We start from the raw sequence: 17,413 nt of genomic DNA, 5'->3' as shown, positions 1-17,413 counted from the left end.
CTACAATTGTTTCAGGTATACGGGCCGTTACGATGTTATCCATTGACTCTCCCGTTGTTACCCGAAAAATGTTTTGATGGTATGTTACGTGGTCCTTTCTGATCCACGCGTCCATCGCTTTAAGTCGGATAGGTGCGACGGCCGCTTCATACCTTATCTGGATTTTAATTGGGTGAATATATTGAATAGTTTATAATGCCCTCGTTGGTGTTGCCCTCATTGCCCGCTTACACTTAAATAGCACATTCGTTGGACTTTCTGTAGTATTTTAATATTACACTTTTTATCCAAAGCTGTCCACTAGACTACTGAAGCATATGTTAGAATAGATCTAACTACGCTTTTGTATAGCCAGTGTGTCATCTTAGAAATAAGACCCCACTTGGAGCCTATGGCCCTTCTACAGGTTGACCAACATCTATAAGCTTTGTTAGCTCTATCTTTAATATGGTCTTTCCATTTAAGTTTCCTATCCAGGATTACTCCTAGATATTTAACTTTATTGGAAATATTGATTGTCTTGTACTCAGTTTTACAAGACAATTTTTGACCAAATCGGTTGATCCGTTCGAGGGAGAGTGCTCTCCAGCAACTACATATTGTGCAATGGTGGTTTTTTACAGCTTTCGGCCTTTTTTCTGAACCGTCATAATGGGGGAACTAATACAAATTGTTAAAACAAAAATCAAAGCGATTCGAGAGCAGGTCTTAAACTGAACACTTCCGAAATTTTGTGTGGAAAATACCCGAAGTAGTGGACCGAGTCCATATTGTAACCTCATCTATGCCTGATACAAGTTTCACGATGTGCAAAGTAAGAACCGAATCGGTTACTCCGTTCAAGAGTTTTTTTTCGGAAAATTTTTGTGAACTTTCGTGGGGGAGGTACCTGAAGGAGTTGGCCGATATGGCTCATCATTATTGCAAGAGCCATATTTTGGACCGAAACGGTTGATCCGCTTTTGACCGTTTTTGGGTGGCAATATGGGGAAATATTCGCCAATTTTGACAGGTTTTGGGAGACTCGAGGCAATAATCATCGATTTTGGAAGGTTTCTTGGTGGCTCGTGGAAACAATAGTGGTGTATTTTGAAAAGTTTTTGGTGGCTTGAGAGAATAATAATTACGGATTTGAAAGGGTTTCGGATGTCATCACCTATGAAAGCTTCAGAGAGTTCACTAATCACCGCTTCAGAGATCTGCCCAACCCTTCGGATGTTCGGGTAGCTGAACGGACGTTCTACCGCTCGTCATATACCTGCTGGTCGAATACCTGAAGTCAGACCAAACTTCTCGGCAGAGGCGACGGGATTAGCAAATGAGCGTGATGAGCTTGGTAGTGTCAACCCCAGTGATCCGAGAGTCAGAGAACTGGCACTGGAAGTTGACAGGTTGGTCGGTGAGCATAAGCGGAACAAGTGGTTAAATCATCTGAAGATATGCAACATTGGAGCCGGAATAAGTGAATTGTGGGCAGCGGTTAAGACGCTCACGAACCATCGCGTTTGGCAACATCAGCGGACTGATCGAAGAGGTGCGCAAGTTATTTCAGTCGACAGTTTGTCGAGCAGGCCGGGAGGGACGGGGCGAAGAGAAGAGAACTACGTCGTATTAGATCTCTCCCTGCCGAGGATGGACCACCACAATATACAATGGATGATGTTGCGAATGTCATCAGGAACGCTAAATCATCCAAAGCGTTGGAGCCTGATGGAATCTGCATAGTAATGCTGAAACAGCTGGATAAGCCGGGAGTCGAGTATCTCACTAATGTTCTCAACCTGTCAATAGCCAACTACATCGTTCTCGAAGTCGGGAAAATGGGCAGGGTGGTCCCGCTAGTGTAGCCGGGCAAAAATAATAGCAAAGGTAAACCCGTAACAAAGGCCCTTGAGGCTTTTGTCCTCTCAAGCGTTAGAAATAGCTATCCAGTTGCTGATCATCACCATGGGTTCTGTAAGCAGCACAGCACTTATTAGACTCAACGCAATCCATGCGATAGTGCAGTGATGGTGGCGCTTGACTTGTCAAAAGCCTTTGATACTGTCTACCACTGCACACTGTTAGAAAACATTGAACAGACAACCCTCCGGTCAAGTTTGAAACATTGGACAATCAATTAAAAGGGTGCGTGGAATTCAGGAACAAGAAATCTAAGCCCCGGGGGCTGAAACAGTAAGGTGGGGGTGATTTCACCGGAAGTGTTAAACCTCTGTATCTCCTTTACATTGTCCCAAAACCAGATTAAGCCGGAAAATTAACTTATACCCCGGTTACACTTAACCGGATTAACCCAGTGGATTTCAAATGTCAATTCCATAAATCCTCTCGAAGTGGGTTAACACGGCAAAAATCTCTAGTGTAACCGTACTATTACCAACATATAATATGCTGTTACAACAACAACAATCAGATTTCATACTTGGTCTCATCATATTGAATCTATGCTAAAGATCTAATCACATTTGCAGCCCGCTGCGTATTGACGAGGAAAATCGGTTAACTGACGTCGGCTACATCAGCTGTTTTTATAACCTCAGCCTTTAGGCTAAAGAGAGTATATACACCAAGATGTGCCTCATCGAAATAATGGTTTTAGACCCCAAGTATGTTTCAGACAATTTGGAGTCGATTTAGCCATGTCCGTCTGTTTGTTTGTCTGGCTGGTTCGGACGTCAACTCTCGAACGGATCAACCGATTCGAACTAAATGTTGCATGTCGTAATATTTTGCCCAAACTTAGTTTATGTTTGAAGATGGACCATATGAGTTTACTTCTACGGGTACCGCCCCCACAAAAGTTCAAAATTGTTCTGTAAAATGGTGTGAACGATAACCCTCGAAAGGAGCAACCGATTCAGTCTAAACTTTGAATATGGACTATGGACGGTCTACTCCCTCAAGTACCTCCCACACAAAATTAGGAAAAAATGAAGTTTAAGAGCTCCCCTCGGATCGTTTTGAATTTTTGTCTGCAGGTTGTCCATGCGGAATCTTTACGATGATACCATTTTGTCGGGGGCAAGTCCATACTTGCTGAGATAATGCCCAAAAAGCTTCAAGAATCCCTGACGGCAACAACTAAAATGGCGAGACTTTCTGATGACATGCAGTCATATCAGGTTGGAATATGGACCTCCCACATAGTGAACACTTGTATACAATCTATTTGAAATTTGTTATAGAAGGTTGTTTTTATGGTCCATATTACAACAGTATAATTTTTTCCAGAGTACGTCTATACTTCCTGATATAATGGCCCAAAAGCTCCAAAAACCCAGTCGGTACATACCATGGCACAATTACCAAGGTAATGGCATCGTAAAATTTTGAATATGTTATGTCAAAATGTTCTTTATGTTGTTGGGGAAATTACAATAAAAATATTTTTTGATAAAGGGAATTGACTTTTCATATTCGAACAGCTGGTGTGATACCACTACACACGGTGCTCTTGAAACAATTTTAAATGGAAGGTGCTTACACCTCGGAAGTTTTTGCGGATTCTGAAACTACAATGTTCATAGATGAGAACAATCAAAAAACAAAAAAATCGCCGGAGCGCTTTTTAAATAAATCGCGATTTAAGTTGACATTTTTAGAAGTTGTTTATGTTTTCGCGATTTAGCTTAGAAACCGCATTTCCTATCAAAATGGGACTAAATCAAATATTGTAGCTATGAAAATTCTCTACAAGATCGACCTTTATGGTATTTTCGTAGTTTTTACCATTTTTGAGCTATAGAAGTTCAACTTGAGACAATGCACTGACTGTATCGCCCCCTTATAAACCAATGTCATGTAGGGTGCGCCTTAACTAACTTTTGATGAAAACCGCTTACACAGAAAAAGTTTTTGTGAATTCTGAATCAGCAGTGTTCATAGATGAGAAAAATCCAAAAACAAGAAAACATCGCTGTAGGGATTTTTAAATAAATCGCGGTCAAAATTCACATTTATAGGTGTTTTTTAGTTTTTTACGATTTTGCTTGAAAACCGCAAGTCCAATCGAAATGGAGCTAAAGAAAATGTTGTAGCTGTCAAAATTCTCTAGAGGATTGACTTTATCATTTGTTCCCAGCTTGTACCATTTTTGAGATAAGGAAGCTCAGTTTACATTTTTAGTTTTTTTTGTTAGGGTTTCGCGAATTTGCTTGAATACGGTAAGTCGTATCGACATGTGACCTGAGAAAATCTTAAAGCTGTGAAAATTCTCTACAAGACTGGCTTAAGTTACTTATCCTTAGTTGTAACATTTTTTTAGATATATAAGTTTAAGTTGGGAATTTGTAGTCATGACATTGTTTTATAAGGGGGCGACACAGAATTGAATTGAATTTGAATTGTCCCAATTTGAACTTCTATATCTCAAAAACGGTAAAACCGACGATAATATCATAAACGTCAATCTTGTAGAGAATTCTCATATCTACAACATTTGTTTTAGTCCCATTTTGATAGGAAATGTGGTTTCTAAGCAAAATCGCGAAAACCTAAACAACCCCTAAAATGTCAACTTAAATCGCGATTTATTTAAAAAGCGCTCCGGCGATTTTTTTTTTGGTTTTTTGATTGTTCTCATCTATGAACATTGTAGTTTCAGAATCCGCAAAAACTTCCGAGGTGTAAGCACCTTCCATTTAAAATTGTTTCAAAAGCACCGTGTACATGGGTAACTGTGCCATGGTACATACTAAATTGGCTGTGAAATTTTAGTAAAATAAATCTAATTTTTTTTTCAAAAATATCTTCCAAATTTAGTTTAACGTAATTTAATATTTTGAGTTCTCTATAAATCAGAAGTTTGCTTACTAAATATTTTTGCACTATATGCCAATGATTTCGTATACCATTATGATATAATAACATTATGGTATATAACATTATGGTACCTAGAGATTCCAGGTATTTTGAAGCAAACTCATGAAACACAATCAATATATCTTATATACGGCATAGAGGCTGAGGGTATATCTCCGTCAGCACAACTGACTGATACTTTCTTTCTTATTTATTAACAAATTTGGAGAAGGGTCATTATATTGCAGTGTTAATTTTAGACCAAATCCCACATTTATAAATAGAAATCAATTACAAAACCTTAATTAATTGCAAATCTACTTACCTTTAAGGTATTTGATATTTTTCCGGCTCTAGCTATGGCTGTGCCAAATGTTGAGGGGGCTATGGCGATGGTTGATGATTCTCGAATACAACTGAACACGATAATGCAGCTGAGTAAGGCGAAGGTTAGCGCACTTAATGAGGGGCTTTTAAAGCCGCTATAATTACGTAACATGTTTACACTTGTTTACCCTCAAAGGTTATAATATTCTCATGCAGAATTCTACAACAAGACCTTATATTAATTTGTATTTAATGTTTACACTATTTGAGCACTGCTTTATGGTCATGCAGTTGTTGTAGTGGACAGAATAGCACGATTAATTTCCAAAATAAACACTTTTACAACAGATTTTATGATATGCGATGATGTGTGACACTAAAACAGCATAGATCGGGGTAGACACAATGCCGGTAATCAAATTACACACACGACACAACACTGGGCGATTATTTGAATTATTCTTGAAGTTAATTTACTTTTGACCATTAAGCATTTTTTTTTATTTTGCATGTGTTTGCTTTGACTTCACTCGCTTAACTGTTGAGAATAATTTGCTAGACCTCTTCTTTGTTGCTGTCGGTCATGGTCTTTTCACAGCCGAATGTCAACTAGTTAAAGATTTTTGTGTCTAAAACAATTTGACGTTTTGTTCAAATGCTAGCTGAAATAAAGAAGAAGAAGAGAAAAAGAAAAATGTTTAATTCATTGAAATTATGATTTGTTTAAATTAGCAAACGGAGAGAGGGAAAGAGATCAGTGTTTTTGCCAAACAGAACATTGGCTGCCAATGTTTATCTATTTTTAATTATTATTGGCTTTACGGAACACACCGGTTTATATGGGCCAAAAACCTTCAGTTTTTTATTTTATTTACAATTGACGGAAGATGCTTAAAGATATGGCAGAATTCTTTCGAGGTTTATTTAAGAATATAATCTTTGAAATTTTAATTTAAATTATTTATAGGCCAAGTTTGTTCCTTTAATTGTTGGTAGTTAAACTAAGCATATTGATTGATATGTTGTTGCTGTTATTTTTGTTAAGAGATTCAAAATGCTTTACGGAATTTAAATATATGCTAATTGTTTAGCGTTTTTATACACTTCCGCTTATAATCGTGCCATCCCTCACACTCGCTCTTATTCAAGCTAAAACAAAACGAAAGACTTAAGTCAAAAACCTTATTAAGCCTTTGTTGGTATTGTGCTAATAATTTGGTGATGATTGATTAATTAACATATTCTGGATTCTAAATTTGTAAGCATTTACGTAATGTTAGCTACATTATGTAATGTGGAATAGTGCTAACATTTAGATAATTATAACATTGATTAAATTAATAACGTGATACTCTATAACATTTTTATTTATTTTTTACAGTAAGAAGAATGGATAAATGAGAAAGGTACCTTGAACTAGCGCTATCTTTGTTGAGTTACTAGCAGGAAGCATAGCTGGTCTACAGAAGTTAGTGGAAAGTGAAAATTATGTTCTTAAAATCAACATAAAGAAGTCAAGTGTTTTCAAACAAAATCCTGAAAATCTAATTAACCTTAAAAATGTGACATTTGACCACAATTTATTTAAAATCCTTCCGGCGATTTAGTTTTGGTGAAAGCACTTTTAATTTAAAGTTAATTAAGGCGCATTTTAAGGACTTTAACCAACGAGGGGTTTGAACCAGTCTGCTATGCAGACGACGTTATAATACTTCTGAGGGGGTAAGAATCCAAATTCGCTACGCAGAAGAATCGAATCGGCCCTAAAACTCGCGTACAACTGGGCTAGACCAAGAGGTCTTAACGTAAACCCGGAAAAACGGAAATAAGTCTTTTCACTATTAAAACAAAACTGGGACACTTTGACAAACCAGTTTTTCTAAACAAGACAATCAGTATTTCCAATAAATTTAAATATCTAGGAGTAATCCTCTATAGGATACTAAAATAGAATGTCCACATTCAAGGAAGAGTTAATAAAGCTTTTAGATGTTGGTCAACCTGTAGAAGGGCAATAGACTCCAAATTGGGTCTTAATCCAAAGATGACACATTGGCTATACAGAAGCGTCATTAGACCTATTCTAACATACGCTTCAGTAGTCTGGAGGACAACTAGTTAGGTGTCCTCACAGGTAACCTGGGTTTACAAGCTCATCTGCTCCAAATTATATGTAGAGATAACAGCATATGCAGGGCATGTGGAGAAGACGATTAAACATTAGAACCTTTTCTCTGTCAATGCCCCGCTTTTGCAAACATCAGATCCCTGTTTCTAGGGAACGACACTATACCAGATCTTAATCAAGTAGTGGCAAATGGCCCGAAACAATTAAAGGATTTTGTTAAGGGTAACATACGACATAGTCCCCTTCTTCGAAAAATCTAGTCTAGAGTGCACAAAAAGCCTACTCAGGCTTAATTGCATTTCCACCAGGACATATGGCGATTACTCGCCCCTCTTTTCAACGTAACCTAACTTAACCTAAAGCGCACCGTGTACACTTTGCTACGATCAAAAAAGTGTCTTATCAAAATAATGGGTTTCGGTCCCAAGTTTCAGACAAATTTGTGTCGATTAAGTCCACACAGTCAGTCTATCTGTCTGGCTGGCTAGCTGTTGCACACGATAATTCTCGAACGTATCAACCGATTTGGTCGAAACTTTGCACCTCTTAATAGGTTGTCAAAGCATAAATTAAGTTCTAGACCAAATATGACTTTTTGAATCAAAATCTTCGACAACTGTATGAACATTTTGCATAGATACATCCATACCCAGCAAAAATACTCATTACAAAACCCCCTACTAACCCATTATTTTACGTAACTGAATTACGTAACGTAACTGAATTTCAAGTGGGTTTAGGGTGCTACTGGGACAGTATGTGCTATGTCGGCGTAAGATTATTTTCGTGATATGCCCTAGCCAAATCGGCTGAGGTTTTTTTTGTTTTAATATTTTAACCCTGAAATTGTATCTTTCCTTTTCTTTAAAGTATATTTTTATACCTTCTTCAACAAAAAGGACATAAACAACAAAGCAGGATAAGAGTAAGACAATAAATGTTCTACAGAAATCGTCCTAAAACGATTTGACTTAGCACATACTGTCCCAGTAGCACCCTAAACCCACTTGAAATTCAGTTACGTAACTTTTTACGCTTGCAATAATGGGTCACCATCCCAGAATTCAACCCGCCATAACACAAAGGTTCGACTCACGGCGGATCTGCCCTTCAGGGTTCTGTATGTCTACACCAAGGGCTTTCACATCCAAAAAGAATTTTCCACCCCCCAGGTCATGATCATAATTTTTTTCACGCACAGAAATGTATCCTCACAGACGTTAAGAAACGGTTCAAAAATACGGTTTTTTTGTTCCAGCACCATAACCGCTTAAAACGTCTAATGCATATTAGTCATATCTGTTGGACAATTTTAATAGCTTTCTAATGATATACATATACGGTTATTCGGTTCATAAAAACCGGATAAAAATTCGGTTTTAATATCAGAATAACCGGTTCCATAATTCGGATATCCGGATATTTATTCCAAAAAATAATGAAATTAACGTGCTTAGCAAAACAAGATACAACTTTTTTAATGACTCCGAGAATTCTAGATCATCAATAGGTTAACAATAATGTATTGAAATAAATAGATATAGGGCTGTCTGAGCCAGATTCGGGTAAAAGTGAAAAACGACCGCTTAAACTAGATTTTATCGATTTTATGTCTTTGGGAACCGTACCTAAAATCTTCCGAGCGACATTTTTGTAGAATATTCCGAAGCTGAAAAATGTCATCTTGTGCCACTTTTATTGCGGTTCTTGAAATAAAGGACGAAAAGGACATTGAATGAAGCATCAATGGTCGATATGTTCTACGAAAAGAATCCTTATTTGATTTGACTGAAGACATGTCATCTTAAATATAAGCTTAAAAAACAGCGAAAAAAGATATAACGCTCATTCCAGATGGCTTTTAGGGTCTCCAGCAAAATATTCATCACGCCATATCGCGAAAGTTCGACTCACGGCGAATCTGTCCTTCGGGGTTCTGTATATACTCACCAAGGGCTTTCATCTCCAATAGGAATTTTCTACCCCCCAGAATTTCGGTTCACAGTGTAATTTGTCACAAAATAACTACTTATTTCGCGAGACATGCTCTTGTTAAAATAAGATCCTTCTCTCTAAGATCTCTCAACTAAGATCCTTCTCTCTAACAATTATGTATTTAGAGGACTTTCAGAATTTTGTCTCCCTTTTTCCCGCATGAACTTTCCGACAAAAATATAGATCTGGATTAAAACTCAAAAGTGTTGTGGAGGAGGTAAGTGAAGGAATGGACCGCATTGTATATTTTTAGGTGCATCATATTTGGGAGTCATTCTTTTCGATAGATATCGTGCACACCAGCCATTTCAGTTGGTCACCATATAATTTATAAAAATATAATATCGCTTTAAACAGGAACACAAGGAGTACCTTCCCTAAAATTTCCAAAGGATTCTTGAACAGACCTTTAACTGCACTTAAACAAAAATTTAAAATGTAGAACATTTGGGAGGGAGGTACCCTAAGTAGTGGACCGATATAGCCACTTTCGAATTTAAACTAAGTTTGAACAATATATTTGGAGATCCAAAGTTTGGACCAAATCGGTTGCTCCGTTCAAAGACATCGTGAATACCATTTTACTTTAGTGGAACAAATTTCATCTAATATTCAAAGAAATATTGTTGCAAAGTTTGTATCAACGCAGTAACCGGTTCCGTGGCCATAAAGGTTTTAACAGCTTTAAGGGTCTTTGTGTTTGGACTTTGTATGTGTATCTTTGTAATGGAGACCTCGAGCACAGCCTACTGCAAACAAAAAATCAATTAGTCTAGAACGCAGGTCTTAAACTTCACTGAATTAAAATTTTGTGTGAGAGGTACCCGAAGGCCTGGGCCGATATAGTCCACATTCGAACATGATCTAAAAATATTACGATGTGCAAAGTATGGTCCTAATCGATTGCTCCCTTCGAGACTTAACCTCCACACCATTTTAGGGAAAAATTTTTAACTATCTTCGAACTTAAACTCAGTGTGGACAACACATTACAAGGTCCAAATCGCTTGATCCTAAATCGACACCAAACTGTCTCGTATGAAAGTGTGCTATAGCCTATCTGTGAAATAACTTCAAACTGCATTGAGGCTCATAATTTGGAACTCATGAGAGCAAACTTCGGGAAGTTTCCGTCAAAGGTCATTTTCGAACTTGGCTTAAGTTTGAAGTTTTATAGTCCTCCTCAGTTATTTCAATTTCATTTTTTGGTGACTTTCAGGCAAAGGTCAGAACTTATTGTAGTCCCTCTTTCGTCTCAAGTGGATGCTGATCTCCGCATGGTGTCACCATGGTGTAATGAGCTAACATGGGCCACGCGATTAAATATTGAGCTGGGCGTCGGATTACTAACCCACTCCTATAAAAAATACATCCTACTTTGAAAAAAAATCATGACCTCCGCAAACGTTTAAAAGAGCATGATCTGTAAATCTGCACCTTGAATGTTTGGACTCTTTATAGAGAAGATGCAGCATAGCAGCTATGATATACGTGTTTGACTGCGCATTTTAGTTAGTCGGAGGTTAAAACAACTGCATTTCAATTTCACTCCGGTAGATAAAAGACTTCCTACGATACGGAAAAACGTAAAAAAATTTCCATTGTGCTCATCCTGAAAATACATACGATTGGTAGAATGGGAGGAAGGATGATGGAAGGGCATTAAAGAGGTAAGTGGAGAGTAGGTAAAACAGATAGGAAGGGAGGAGAAAGGGTTTTATCGGTTTGACTGTCAGTCTAGGACACCAGCAGGGAAGGTGTTCGATTGTTGCAGTCTCTTTCACATCTGCACATAGGGTTCATTGTTGTTGTCCTATCACTTACTTGTCATATATCTAATGCTGCAATGACCAGTTATGACCCATAGAGTGATTCTGATTTACTTAGTGAGAGTTATACGACTTGAGATTGCCAGCCAGATTGACTTCGATAAATTACAACCAGATACGTCTTATCAAATCTTTACAGTTTTCTCTGTGTAGAGCGTTTCCGAGTTTGTCGAGTAAGAAGCAAAACGGTAGCTAGATACAATCCTCCACCCGAAGGTCTGAGAACAGGCAGTCTCGTCTTACGAGTTCATCAACTGTCCCGTTTCCCTCAACATTGCACTGCCCTGATACCAAACAAAATTTAACGGCTGCATTATATGTTTTTACGATGGACCTATAAATCTGAAGAGTCTTAGATTACATAGTGAAGGATCTTAACACCTTTAGGGCAACGTGGTTATCGTATCATGAATTGGTCTGCCCTGTAATCACTCAATCCTGCCAGAGTGTATTACCTCAGCTGTATCAAAGTTTTATCGTCCAACAATAGTGTTGATTGGTAAAATGTAGTCGGTTTCACATTCCAACCTTGCCGCTCTAGAACGCTTGCATGTCCAAGTCGTAAACAACGACACATATTATGCTCCATGAGCCTCAAGGCACATCGGGTTGCTTGCTAGGGGATATTCAATATGGCATATATAGCAATGACACCTGAGGTGTGCTTTTCACTGAATAGATAAAGAAAGGGTAGACCACTGTCCTATACAGACATGCGCTCAGACTGATGGCCCAGCTTTTACCTATAGAGTTCCTACATAAATAAAGAGAAATTTGACCCTCCTGGTGCGCTCCTCAGTATTGCACTTCTATCTTAGTCGATGTCTTCCTTAGAGAGATTTATTATTGGCGGCACAAAACCACAAACCAACTCTGTCGTTGCGTTCACGGAGAAAAATATATGTTTGAGATATGTTTGGATCCAAACAAATATATATTTGCAACATGTTTCAATTTTAATTGTTTGGGTACTAACATATTTTGTATGTTAGAACACATTTTGTATGGCTGAAGAGAGGATTTTTGTCAGTGAGATTAACCATAGTACCCAAACTTATTTTATTTTAGGGGCAGTTGCAAGCACATTTATGTTAACTGCAAAATAGGTTTGGAACAAATGTTAGGTATGCCTTTTTTTCTCCGTATAGACAATAATTTTCCACTGATAGATATATATTACGAGCGCTTAGAAAAACATATGACCGGTCTCCTGCTCATAACCTTAAAATTCTAGGTGATTCTAATTCCAAATACGGAAAGGGAAACATTTGACAACAGAATGAGGCTGAGAGACTTCGCAGTGACAAAGAACAAGGCGGTTGGCAACACCACATTTAAGCATTTCGACCTGTAGTGCAATTATCTAACTCATTTTTTGGGTTACCGACAAAAATCGGTAAAATTAAAACGCTTTTAATTTCGGTAATTAATAGTATATATCGGTAAGTTAGCGACCAATAAAAAGTTGCCGTAAAGTTCTACAGACAACAATAGTGTTGTCAACTTTTATTTGAATTGTCAATCATAATTTTGCGATTTAATGTTACCGATTTTTGTCGTTAACTAAAAAAATGAGTTGGAGAATTGCACTACAGATCAAAGAACAAAAAACGTAATTGATAACGTTATGTTAGATACTAGGAGTGTCATGCTGCATCCGAAGAAAATAATGCGGCAACATATCGTCGGTGTCATGCTTAAGTGTTCCATACGCCATTTGCCTGTTTTGAGATAATCGCATTTTAATGTTTTGCGTCACAACTGTGTGGAGCTGGCTAAAGCAAATATTTATATTTTTGACATGAAATATTAATAATAGTGTATAGAACATATTTGGAAAAATTTAGAGGAATATGTATTGAAATATAAAAGTTATATAGATTTTTTTTAAAAAAAAAGATATTTTGTCGATTTGTTCCATATCCGCACTTATGACACAAATGTGAAATATTGTAAATCACATGGAACAAAGTGACAAAAAAATTTTCCATCTTTGCCTCAATAAATTAAATACTTCTAAATCGAAAATTAAAATTCTGATTTTTGAAATGTGTTTTTATACTTCTAAGTTTTTAAAATATTAATTTCATAACCGAAAAAAGTTTATGCTTTCCCATCGAGGCGTGGATATCTCGGAAACTAGAGCAGATAGGAGAAAGCCGACTAGAAATTCAGAAAGAGCATACCGGAAAACCCTGGAATCCACCTGTATCTCAAAAAGTCAAAAATGGCGTATGGAACACTTAAGCATGACACCGACAATATGGCTACTTTTTAATCAGTAGCAATGCGTAGCTCACGAAAGGTTTATCAAAAAATGAGAGAGAAGAAACGTCATCTCCCCGGGGAAAAAAATGTAAAAGTGGGAGTGCGAAGTAATGGAGATGTACAGGAGTTGAAATGAAATCAGAACGCGTATCCGACGATTGGAACCTGAGCATCCTGACGGTATATCTCTGTTGGTGAAGCCGACCGATACTCTGTTACTTCTTTTGTTTTCAATTGCTGTCTAAAATTAAATTCCTACAGTTTTTTGGCAATACTTTTAACTAGAGGACTTATGGCCAGTTTTACTTAGATGATTCGAAAACAATTCTTTCTTTATTTCATAATAGTCTATAGAACAATGTTCCTTACAGACTAGGACTAAAAATAAAAATAAAATGTACATATAATTTACTTGTTATATACATACATAAGAAAGGGAATTACAATAAAAATCTTTTTAAAGTTTCTTTGAAAGTGTTTTTTGATGCGCTAAATTCAATAAGACAGTATCGATTAAGATTGTTATAGTTTATTAATGCCCTTTTAAATTTCTCTCCAAACAATTCGAAGCATTGTTTGCAGCCACAAGATGAAATTGTGCTTGGAAACAAAAGACTTAAGACACAAACCTTTAGTGTTTTTTACATTACACTTAACAAAAATCTTGTTACTCATTTCCAAATACTTCTTTTGTTCCCCCCTTTGCCGTTAACACCTTCAAGTGGCAGACAAGTAACAAATATATTGAACAAAAGAATTCAACACATAAACCTCAAAATAAAAATGGCAAAATTTAATTAAAGCCAAGTAAAACCGCTTTAAAAACCACCGCCGATCATAAAATAACAATTCATCCAATGCTTCGATTGATGGACCGTTTCTTCTTATGGTAATTTTTAATTTAAGAAATATTTATTTAAATAATTTGCACATTGATTTAAACAATAACCTCTCTCAATCAATCAACAGACAAAGAGGCGTTCTGTTGGCACTGAACAAAAAACGAAATACTTTAGTATCTTCAAGTTATGCTCCTCGTAGAAATGTTAACATTCACAACATTTGTTGCCATCTATGAGAGCATAATTATTGTATTTCTAGTTTGCCGGCTAAAACTGGCCAACAGCATCCCAAATTATGCTAGACTACATTTTTATGTTCAACTTTTGTTTTGTTGATATAAGAAACAGGTCTGTTGGAGTTTCTGGGGGGTGTTATTGTGTGTGAGTTTTGTTTGAGTTGTGCGATGCAACAACAATGCCACGGAAACACTTGCACTTCTTTTGTGAGGTAATGAAAGTCTTTTAACTTGTTTTTTGAGGTTTATGTTTTTTAAGTCAGACCAGAAACGTAATAATGATGACGTAGGCACCACAATTGTATGTTAACTACATTAATGTAATGTTTATGTTATAAAAGATTTATGTGAGATACAAATTACACCAAACAACAGACAAATAATAAAATAATGTTTTTGTACAATTTTTTATTGTTATAGCCATAATGTTACTTATGGATTTTTTATATATTATCCATCTCCATACATTAACCCCACAGGACTCTTTTCCTACGCCCGATACCAAATTTAGAATGATTTAGTATTTTTCGTGGGTGCCATCGTGGGGCAATGGTATGCACGCCCGCCTTGCACGCAGAAGGTCGGTGGTTCGATTCCCCGGCCAGGCAACACCAAACATTTTTCAACGGTGGCAAAATACCCCTCAGTAATGTTGGCGACATTTCCTGAGTATTTCAGCCTTGAAAAACTTCTCTATAAGTGGTGTCTTAGGACACGCCGTTCGGACTCGGCGATAAACAGTAGGTCCCATATCATTGAGCTAAATATGAATCGGGGTGCACTCATTGATATGAGAGAAGTCGCCCTTGTCCCGTATGGGATGTTGTGGAACAATGTTTTGTTGTTGTTAGTATTTTTCGTACACCTATGGTACTTAGTTCTTAAACCACCCCATATTCCAACGTTACACACCAGCTCTGTCCCTATACTTAATAACAAATTTAGTACCATTTAGAAATTTTCGTATACTTATGGTATGTATTTCGACAACCACATAATTCAACCCTACACTGACATTAATAATAAATAATAACAGTAATCTTTTTCCAAATCTCAGGATTCCAGTTCTATCCGTCCGCCCAAATCCAAATTCTACCATATTTAGTACCATTAAGTATTTTCCGTACCCATAAGTACGAATTTCCAAAACTACCTGAACGTAAAAACTTGGGTTTGGGCGTCGGGTTAGTAACCCTCCCCTAGAATAAACAGCCTACTATGAAAAAACGAAAGAAAAGAAAAACAAACCCTCTAAATTTGACGAACCTCGCAAACGTTTTAAGGACCATGATCTTAGAATCTGCACCTGGTATGTTCGCACTCTTTATAGAGAAGGTGCAGTCTTTGTATTGGCAGACGTACTTGAAAAGTACAAGTCCGACATTACTGGCATACAGAAAATACGATGGATTGGAAAAGGCGCCACAACCACACTAAAAGGTGACGCATTGTATTATAGCTGCCATGACGTAAAGCATGAGTTTGGTTGCGGATTCGTAGATAGTCGGAGACTAAAACATTTGGTATCCAGACTTGCTGAAAGACTTGCTGCAAAAATAATAAAATAAAAGCTAAATTCTTCAACATCTGCTATATTTTCGCTCATGCTCCCACTGAAGAAAAGGACGAACAGACCAAAGATATATTTTACGAGCGCTTAGAAGAAACACCGTTGCCCTGCCCATGACATTAAAATTATACTAGGCGATTTCAATGCCAAAATTGGAAAGGAGAATATCTTTGGCCCAACAGTCGGGTAATTCAGTCTCCACAGTGAAACATCTGACAATGGTATGAGGCTGATGCAGCTGCAAGAAACATGGTAGTTAGCAGTACCAGATTTAAGCATCTCGATATTCATAAGGGCACCTGGCTGTCGCCAGATCAAAGAACAATAAATCAAATTGATCACGTTGTGATAGATGGAAGACATGCATCAAGTGTGTTGGATGTACCATCGTTCCGCGGTGCAAACATAGACTCGGACCACTACCTTGTTTCGGCAAAGGCACGTACCAGATTAAACGTAGCAAACAAAGTGCGAACAGACACAACACGGAAGTTGGACATTGATAGGCTGCAAACACATCAGATATCCACAGCATATTCCACTCAACTGGCTCAACTGCTTAATCAAAGCACTACTCGTCCCGATAACATATCAGGACAATGGCAAAACATTGCCCACACCATGCAAACAGCCGCAAAATCCATACTTGGATTCCAGAGACCTCCACAAAGGAATTTATGGTATAACCAGAAGTGTCGTGCTGCTACCGAAGAGAAAAATGCGGCATATAGATCTACTTTACAATCATTAGCAACGCGTAGCGCACTAGAGAGATATCGGGAGAAAAGGAGAGAAGAGAAACGTCATTTCCGCAAGAAAAAGAGAGAAATGGAAAAGCGGGAGTGTGAAAAAATCGAGATGTACAGGAGCCAGAATGAAGTCCGAAAATTCTACCAAAGAGTGAAACATCAAACAGATGACTTTGGTACAGGCACATCCTTCTGTAGAGACCAGCAAGGTAATCTGGTAATAGATACAGATAGCGTGCTCAGGATATGGAAGGAACATTTTTCCAATCTGCTGGTATCCAATAGTAGCGAAGACGATGGTACCACAGATCCAATCCCAGAAGATGGTATTGAATGTATACCGCCCAGCCAAGATGAGGTAAAGACAGCAATCAACCAGCTGAAGAATAATAAAGCAGCAGGAGCCGATGGCTTACCAGCCGAGCTGTTCAAAACCGGAGGCGACACGCTGATAAGGTGTATTCATCAGCTAGTTAGCACCATCTGGCAGGAAGAACGAGTACCCGATGATTGGAACCTGAGTATCCTGTGCCCTGTCCACAAGAAGGGAGATAAGACTGTATACTCTAACTATAGGGGCATAAGTCTACTCCCTATTGCCTACAAGATCGTGTCAGGCATATTGTGCGAACGACTAAAGCCTATGGTGAACGAGATAATTGGGCCATA

At 37.6% G+C, this 17,413-nt stretch overlaps 1 protein-coding gene across 1 annotated transcript in view; it reads right to left on the bottom strand.

Moving 5' to 3' along the window:
* Positions 1–17,413, bottom strand: part of LOC141389920 (juvenile hormone esterase) — a 154,899-nt gene that overhangs the window by 86,423 nt on the left and 51,063 nt on the right. The window contains exon 2 of the mRNA XM_073962182.1: positions 5,126–5,789. Within this exon, the coding sequence (XP_073818283.1) occupies positions 5,126–5,299 (174 nt within the window). The 5' untranslated portion in view covers positions 5,300–5,789. The remainder of the gene's footprint in view (positions 1–5,125; positions 5,790–17,413) is intronic.

This window comes from Musca autumnalis, unplaced genomic scaffold (assembly GCF_047663935.1).
Source record: "Musca autumnalis isolate F117 unplaced genomic scaffold, ASM4766393v1 scaffold_1, whole genome shotgun sequence".
Lineage (NCBI taxonomy): Eukaryota > Metazoa > Arthropoda > Insecta > Diptera > Muscidae > Musca > Musca autumnalis.
This window is presented reverse-complemented; position numbering and strand designations above follow the sequence as displayed.